Raw genomic sequence first — 8,943 nt, 5'->3', positions numbered from 1 at the left:
TTTGAATCAAGAGAGAAAGAGAGAGACAATCATGGTCTAAATAAATAATAAATAATAACTAGAATGCTTGGGTAGCCTTATCCTCTTGATTGCTTGCACATGTGCATTGTCAATGTACTTTGAAAGAATGTGTGTCCTTCCATTCATGTACAAAAATCTTGAAGCGCTTGAATGAAGATGGACACTGCAACCCATACCATTTCTATAACATGTCCTCTTTGTATGCGTGTCTTTCTCAAGTTTATATGAATAGCTTATAGAGCTTGAGCGAGCATGAACATAAAGCCTATGAGGAATCGATGGACATTGACAGAGATCTCAGAGTACATCGCAAGGTAGATAATTCCAAATTCATTACCACATTTGAATCTGAGTTACACGTCATTCATCAAGTCATCGGATTTTTGTGCTTGTTTGCGTGAGTGAAGTTAAAAAAAACCATACATAAAGTATGGCGGGGAGTTGGCACAGTCCTCCCCGAAATTTTATAAACATAGGAGAACATGCCCTTCCCCCATTTCCCAAATAGCACTTTCGATATCGAAAGTGCACCAAAACACCTTCGGTGTTGAAGGCGGTCATTAGTCCTACGTATTGATTCATGATACAAAACTCATTTTCAAATGTGGTAATGAATTTGTAATTTTCTAATTTACAAGGTAATTTTGAATCTCCATCGAACAATCAATGACCACTAGGTTCTTTGTTCGGTCGGAGCTCAGTTTTGCAGGTAGAAGAATTTTTAGTCGTGCTTGCTTTGCCAACAACGAAACCCGCCATCTTGCCAAGTTTGTGCCTTTCCCAGTCATAAGGGGCAACTTGGCCTTCCCCAGTCAAAGGGGCTGCTCGAGTCATCATCTCAAGCCCCCTCAACAACCGATGGGGGGGGTCCTCATCATTTTCTACTCGCCATGGAAGCTTCCCACCAGGAGCGAGTAGAAGGTTGCATTTTTTTCCATCGTTTTTTTCGCACTTAGCTTTTCCAGGTTTTTTTAGCGTTTTTGGCTCTTTTTTCGTGCTCAACTTTTCCAGCTTACAAGGTATGCCCGCCTTCGTCTTCCAACTTTTTTTATACCGTCGTTGGCCACGTGGCCTTCATCCAGTGCCGCTTAGCCACATGGCCTAAAACCCTTACTTGCTTTTGTGCAAGGGTGTTAGGCTACCCAAGGTAAAAAAGAAGAAAGGTGATGCTTTTGCAAATTCGGATCAGATCATGTTTTAAGAATTGCAGACATAATAAGACTTAGATCTGCATCAAATGATTTGCTAAAAATTGGCTCTAGTGAAGCAAAACACCATGCACAAGAGAAGGAAATTCAGATCATGCATGGAAAGCCATCAAGGATCCAAAAACTAGCTGGATGTAAGCCCTAGTGAGAATCTTTTTTTTTCAAAAAACGGCTGCTTATATTAAGAGGTTAGAAAGAGACAGGTTACAACATGTTGAGAACTCTAATGAGAACAATGTCCATGCACATGACATACAGTTCCACAGGCCCTGAGCTTGCCTTTGACTTTATTGAGAAGTTTCTCTAGCTGTGTATCCAGCTTTTCCCTCTTTTCCTGAGTGTGACTTTCAAAAAGCATAAAGTGCTTTGATGAGCAACACATCCTTGGAGATGACGGCCTCTCTCATCTTCAACAATTCCTGAATTTGCTGTGTCATCTGGTCCACTTGCTTTTCTTTAGCTTTTCTTTCTACAGCCGATGAAGCTTAGTATCATCAGCAAACATTTGGGTGCATAGCTGTTTATTGTTGGGAAGAGAGATACCATTCATTTCCCCTTTGTCCGTCCTATCTTTAATCAGCCAGTTCAGACCATCTGCAGCAATAGCATAGAGGAGGGGTGCTAGAGGGCAACCTTGTCTGATAGATTTGGTCAGGGAGAAAGCGCCAGAGAGCACACCATTGACGTTCACCCTAGCTGTGGCATTCCCAAAAAGAGTACTCACCATCTGGATGAAGTGCTGACCTACACCCATGTGTTTAAGGGATTCTAGAACATAATGCCAACCAAGCCTATCATAGGCTTTATCAAAGTCAATTTTGAAGAAGATGTAGTCCTGTTCAGATTCTTCTGCATACTCCATACCCTCCCACAATGTGTCCCACAATGTGATAATGGCATCCAGAATGTACCTTCCTTTGATGAAGCCCTTCTGCTCCTGTCTGATCCAATTCTTTAGATGACTTGACAGTCTCAGTGCTAGGGCCTTGGCAAATATTTTGTAAGCACAGTTTAACATGGTAATAGGTCTCCAATTGCTCAAGTCATTCTTCTCCCCTTTCTTATGGATAAGTTTTATCCACCCTTCACGAGGGAATGCCCCAAAAGAGACAGCCTCCTGCCACATCGCCACAGTAGGGGAGACAGCAAGAGATCCTTGAACGTCTTGTAGAATTCAACGGGCATGCCATCTATACTTGGGCTTTTCCTCACCTTTAGGCAGTCTATGGCCTTTCCAATCTCTTCTTTGGAGATATTGTTTTCTAGCTCTTTAGCAAGCGTGTCCAAGTATGGTTGGCTTCCTGGCCTGCCCTATGAGTGCAATGCATTTGAGTTGGTCATTGGTCACCCCTCCCCCTTTACTAAATATGTTGTTAAAGTGCTTGAAGACTCTTGATCTATTCCCTTCCTCAGAGGCGTTATCCGAATAGTTAGGATCATGCAATGTAGGGATTGCATCCTTACATTGTTTGACTTTTAACATTTTGAACATCTCGGGAGTGGGAAGGTCAACTTTCCCAGCCCACCAATCTCTAAAGAATAGAAGGGCCTGCTTCTAGGTTACCTCCTCTTCTCTCCTAATTTCAGCCCTAGTACCAAGAACAGCTTCTTGAATAGCCGCATCTACCTTATTGGCTGTCACTTCCAATTCTTTTAGTTTCAAATAGAGCAGATCTCTTCTATTTTTCTTGATTCTGGTTACCTCTTTCCTAATGCAAATCAAAAGAGCTTGGGTAGATTTGATGGCCAGACTCCAAGCCCTCGTCGGGGTAATACCACAGCTGAAGAATTCAGTCCAGATTCTTTTGACTTCCTCCTGAACAATAGGCATTTTAAACAGGGCAGGATTCGTGTGGAACCATTGATTAGAGACCTTTTTGTCATGGTTGTCCAACACTAATATAACGGGGTAATGATCTGAGAGGCAAGTAAAAATGTCAGTTCTACATTCACATCTGATGTAGGAGTTACAAAGGGTTTTGCTAATGTATCCTCTGTCCAATCTTGCTTTCCTGGTCAATTCCCCATGGGCATAGTTCTGCCACATGAAGTCTCCCATATTCCCTACGTCACATAGCTCAAAGTGATCAGGAGTGCGCTGCCAGGCTAGGAGCTCTGCCCCTTTAATGACTCGTCCCAGCCCTCTTAATCTGTCATTTTTGGATTCCACCATATTGAAGTCTCCCATTAGAATGATAGGATCAGGGACGCTTCTCAAGGTACCCCAGGTTCTGATTTTGATCGCCTGAGGACCTCCAACATAAATACCAATGAAGGAGAAGGTTGTCATTTCAAATGTAGCCCATTGATCAGACGTATCAATCCTCACGTCTTTCAGCTCATTCTGATGGTCCACATGCATACCCACATCCACTCCTCGAGAACCCTGACAGTGGGCTGTGTAGATCCAAATGTGCTCTTTAGAGATGTTGAGCAACCTTTTTTCAAGCTCATCCCCACTAACTTTGACTTCAGTTAGAGCTATGAAGTCAAATCTTCCTTGTTTCCTTAGCCATTGTTTCACTAGTTGGACTTTTGAAAGGTCAGTCAACCCCTTAACATTCAAAGTGGTGCATCTCATTTTCCCTTTTTCTAGGAGTTGACCTTTTTAGGTCCCACTTTGGATGCAGCTTGAGGTGTGGTGGATCCAACCTGCGCATGCATTCTTTTCAATTCCTTGACTATCTCCATTTCTTTGGGCAAACCATTTTCTGTATAAGACAGAGACTGCTCAGCCCCGTCTTGCTCATCTCCCAACGAGCCAACCATCATTGCGTGGGGCGGGAGCACTTGGTCATGGTCCATTTGATTAGTTTCGGCCATAATTCTAGATCTATCTAAAGGCGTGGATTGACTGATCTCTTGGGAGTCAACCGAATCATCAGGGTCCGAGATGCTGTCTAGTAAGGCGAAGGAGTTGGTAAATGCCCTCTGGTTTCCCACCCTATTCTGTCTAAAGGTCTTCTTCCTATTGGGTACTATAAACTTTTCTCCCTTTTCTTTTGAGGTAGAGGGAACAAGGGGAGAAGGCACATTCATATTCTTATTCACTCCAATAGGCCGAGCTTGGTTGTTGGTTGATGGAAGATTAGGGGCACTAGTGGCACTCAAATTGGGGTATTGTGAAGGACACTCTCTGAGAAGATGCCCTTGCTTTCCACAATGGAAGCATGCGTTGGGCAGGTGTTTGTATAGAATGCTTTGCTGGATGTTATACTCACCGCAATTGATTTCAATCTCATCAATAAGGGGCCTATCTAGATCCACTTCCACAAGGACCTGAGGATAGTGGCTTGTGTGTTCTTAGCAGGTTGAGATGACTTAGTATTCCCAGAGCAGGTTCCCTGTTCTCTGAGCAGAGTAGGGGTTCCCCTCCACTCGGTGCCCATGCACCTGAGGGGGGGGGTGCTGTGGAGAGTAAAGATGGTACACAGAGGGCTTCGAGCCTCTGGGCAGGGCAGCAGTCTCGCAGAGGAGAGAGAGATGGTGTCGAAGGCTCTCAGGCGCAGCACTCCATCGCCAGCGAACAGCTACGGGCAACGGTGAAAAAGAATAACGCTAGTGAGAATCTCTTTGATGCACGGTTCTCTTTTGCATGTAATGAGTACATCTCAAACACCGGCAAAAGACATGTACCCTGGACCCAAACGGAGAAGTAAAAAGCCCCCTGTTCAAGCCTCGCAGCATTGATTAGGGCGTGGCAGCTGCCTGTTGCTTTGCTTCAGAACTCGAAAGATCGATGGGTGGCGGAAATGGCCAGAAATCGAAGATGGCTCTCGAACGAGGGTGATCGCGGGTTGCAGAAGGGATGCCATGTGATATGGGTGTAGCCCAAGCAAGGGAGAGAAAAGCATAATAAAGCTTTCCATTTCTATAGCAGTCAGTGATGGTTGCCAACCGAGTTTAGTCCAAGCTATGGCACAACAGCTACAGCGAGCCCCTTCCACCATCTCCCTCTTGTGTGCTACTTGCACGCGACGGGTAACCCCCTGCCTCGTCTGCGCCCACCTTTTGCCATGCTGCTTCTGCTGCAGCTCGTCATCATGGTATTAAACAAAACCCTCTTTTGTGCTCTTTCAAGCAAAAATGCCTGCTGCCTTTGCTTTTAAACGTTTATCGGGGTTTCTTGTCAGGCAAGCCTGCCAGAAATGCAAGGTGAAGAACCCACTCGGAGACCAAGAACGCAGGCTGCTTGGCTTCCCGCCCGCTTCAGCTCTTCCATCATCCATGGTTGGTTTCGTGCTCCATTTTTAGGGTTTTAGTTCAGGATTTTCTTGCTTCAAAATATGTTCATGTAGCAAGTGTCTGAAACATGCAGGTAAGGCGGGTGATTATAGCTTACATTGGTCGCTCTGCTTGTACCATGGCTACTCATCTCCATCACCAGCAAATGCGACAGGTTAGTCACACCTTCACACATTGTGTACCTGCTCAACACAGAAACAAACAAGCACATAGACCACACACACGTGTGCACACACATAGGCACATGTACATATGTACGGATGGATGACTGCACACACGTTTACAAGTGCATGGGTGCATGGTTACCTGTACATACTGGCATACCTGTTTATGCATGCAATCACATACATCTGTATACATAGTTAAATGTATATTCACGTACACACAAGCGCACACATGTATGCACTTATGGTTGGACGCAAACACACATGTTTATGTTTGGATGGATGGATGGATGTATGCCTACATGTACTTACATGCATGTATACGTAAATATATATATATATATGTCTACACGTGGATGGATGGATGCACACTCACATGTAAGTATGTATGTGGAGGGATGCATGTATGTTTACATGTACATACAGTAGGCATTCACATAGATATTCACCTGAACATTCACACAAATGCACGCGCACTTAGATTATGATCCACATGTTGTGCATGACTTTTCCCGTGAATTTTCTTACGTTTGTAGTTTTTAGTTTTGTGATCACAAATGCGCGCACACTTAGGTTATGATCCACATGTTGTACATGACTTTTCCCTTCAATTTTCTTATGTTTGTAGTTTTTAGTTTTGTGATCCTTATGTCTTATCAGTTCATTCTTTTTTATGGTTCTTAGATTCTTTTCAAAACTTTTCCGTGGTGGTATTAATGAGATTTTGTACTGCATTGTTTAAATTAATTTTTCCTTTTTGACCTTTATTTGAATGTATAAGCATGCTTGGCCACTATGTAAAAGATTTTCTCTTCTTGTGATTTCACTTTAACTTTCATGTTGTTTTCAATCCTTGACCTGCCTTTGTTTGTTAGCAGATTACAAGGCTTTTATGTCGCATATTACATGCTAGCACACTTTCAAGCTTTGAGAAAAACCTGCTGAAAATTATCTTTGCAGGCACTCGCTGAAAGGAATGTCGAATCTGCTTCGGGCAGCAAAGATGAGGTTAATGCCAAAGAGTCCGGTACACACATCAAACCATCTTGTCAAAGGATGGATGTTTCTGAATTACCTCACATGCGTCTGCCATTTTTACAATGTGAGGGCATTGTGACAAGTATGCAATTGCCTCTTAACAAGCAGCTTTTTTTCTTTTTCTTTTTTTTTTCAAATGAAGTCAGCATGAACCATCACGCATGCTCATCAGCCCTCAAGCCAGTACTCGCACGTATAGTATGACCAGCTTACAAAAGCATTGAATTTTACGTGTTGTGCTCAGAACAGATGCTGCCCAGGACTGATAAAGTTGCAGGCGTCTGTTGCCATGATTGTGGAGGTGACTGTGAAGCTCTCTGTGTGCAGGAGTTTATAGCCAATGACAATGATGTAGCATTCAGGCACTGTCAAGAGCAGCTGCTCGCATTGCATTGTGCAGAGGCACTATCAGCTGATTTAAATTCCACTGCATATCCGATCTGCAGTACAGTGACAAAATCATCCTTGAACATTAGGCAAACAAAGACATGTAATGCCAACATTGGCAGTGGTTGCCTGTCAGGGACGGTTGGGGGCTTTTCTATTGGCATGTTACGCCTGGTCAATTTATCACTTGTACCAGATTTTGAAATTTGGCTGGCCAACAAAGGTGCAGAATGCCAAGATAATTTCAAGTTTGAAGACATTTTGAAAGCTGTGGAAGTCTTTTTACTGAAACGAGACCAGCTTTTGGAACTTCAGGTACCTTTATGCATACAGCAGCTTTGTTGTTTTGGCTGTAATGCTGGCATTTTTCTCTTTGAAATTTCTTGTTTGGGGCTTTTGCGATTCATTGTTTCACCCCTTACATAGGGCACTTACGCATAACCTGCCTGGCATTACTATTAGAAGAACTGACTTTTTTTGGTTTTGTTATGTTCTTCACCTGTCTGCAATTTCCAGACCACTGTATACAACCCATAAGACTTTGTTTCAATTAATGGCCCAAGTGTTCTTCTGATAACTTGACGAATCATTGTTTGACGACTGCAGAGATCAATGTTAAAAGCTGTAGCAGCTCAAAAACAAGCTTCTAAGGATGGAGAGGCTGTCATGCCAAGGCAATCGCTACATTCAACGGTTAGATCCGTACATATTTCCTAAAGTAAGTCTTTTGTGGGTGGGATTTGGTGTGGCAAGGAGTTCACACTGCTGATCTGTGTTTGGTGTTTTGGCAGGTCTGTATGGTGGAACAAATTTTTGCAGATAGAGTGGAGGAGAGGATGGACAAGTTTACAAGGGCTGCAGAGCCATTTTTGTCTCTTCTGAATCAAATAAACTTCTTTTTAGAATTTTTCTTTACACATGCACTTGGTGCATCGTTTTGCCAACACTCAATGTCTCTTTGCACTGCCACTGAACCATCCTTAAAAACCAGTGATATGCTTTCAAATGGCAAGCGTTCAGTTGAGGATGTGCGGATGGCTGTCACATCTTGTTTATTGTTGTATCATGATGTGGCTCATGCCACTGGTGTAATTTGAGAAGGATACACTGGAAACGCATCCAGTGTCAACATTGCATTTCAAGATGTAAAGTTGAAGTCAGGGATGTACATCGAGCTTGCAACCATGCTTGGTTTCGATAATGACATGAGTGAGAATGTCACACCTGATACTTTATGATGAGCATGATGTGGACAATCTTTTAAATTTTTTTGAATAATCCACACTACAGCAAGATGGAGTTGATTTTGTGAAAGCTTTGAAAGTGCTCTCTTTAAGTCAAAGCTGCATGCTCCATGATTTAACGGTGCGGACATCATATGGCTATGTTTTTTTGCTGGGGGCTAGTGTCTCGTATCCACCATTTTTATGCTCAGATTTAAGGGGATCAGCTCGCCTTTTTGTACTCACATGTTGAGTGTGTTCAGTTAATGTTTGACCATGATGTTATCTATGCCCAAACATCTAATCATATACATGTAGAGTCAGCTTGCTCTTTTTTTAAGAGCTAAGCTGCTCTTTTGTGCCTTGAACATTAAAGCCTACTGCAAGTAATACCCTTTATTTAGCACTAAATGCCCAAAAAGTAAGCACAAGATCTGAAAGATAATTAAAACATCCACAGGGATGGTTAAACCAAAGGGTAGAAAGTCAAATGCTCCCAAAGATTTGTAACACCACCCTTGCAACATGCCTTTAGCTCAAAGCGAAGGTATACCAAAATATGCTCCAATGTCGGGGGTCCCAAAAGGTTGAAGTACTAACTGTACTCCATGTGTGCTAGGGCACTGATAATTCCCATGCAAAGCGAAATGTGGTAGG

The 8,943-nt window shown here is 43.0% G+C and overlaps 1 protein-coding gene across 3 annotated transcripts; it reads left to right on the top strand.

Moving 5' to 3' along the window:
- The first annotated feature begins 4,485 nt into the window (after window positions 1-4,485).
- LOC147618816 (uncharacterized) lies at window positions 4,486-8,377 on the top strand. Of its 3 annotated transcripts, none has more exons than XM_086773889.1 (7): window positions 4,486-5,275; window positions 5,363-5,459; window positions 5,548-5,628; window positions 6,599-6,758; window positions 6,921-7,378; window positions 7,670-7,781; window positions 7,855-7,993. In XM_086773889.1, the coding sequence occupies exons 1-6, from the start codon at window positions 5,145-5,147 to the stop codon at window positions 7,778-7,780; spliced, it is 1,038 nt and encodes a 345-aa protein (XP_086630015.1). In that variant the 5' UTR covers window positions 4,486-5,144; the 3' UTR covers window position 7,781; window positions 7,855-7,993. The 3 variants fall into 3 exon arrangements, with proteins under 3 accessions (XP_086630015.1, XP_086630014.1, XP_086630013.1); XM_086773888.1 differs by having other exon boundaries at window positions 4,487-5,275; window positions 6,599-6,665; window positions 7,670-7,756; window positions 7,855-8,377; XM_086773887.1 differs by having other exon boundaries at window positions 4,490-5,275; window positions 7,670-7,756; window positions 7,855-8,377.
- Window positions 8,378-8,943: the final 566 nt, after the last annotated feature.

This window comes from Cibotium barometz, chromosome 34 (assembly GCF_041138505.1).
Source record: "Cibotium barometz isolate CiBa-2024 chromosome 34, ASM4113850v1, whole genome shotgun sequence".
Lineage (NCBI taxonomy): Eukaryota > Viridiplantae > Streptophyta > Polypodiopsida > Cyatheales > Cibotiaceae > Cibotium > Cibotium barometz.
This window is presented reverse-complemented; position numbering and strand designations above follow the sequence as displayed.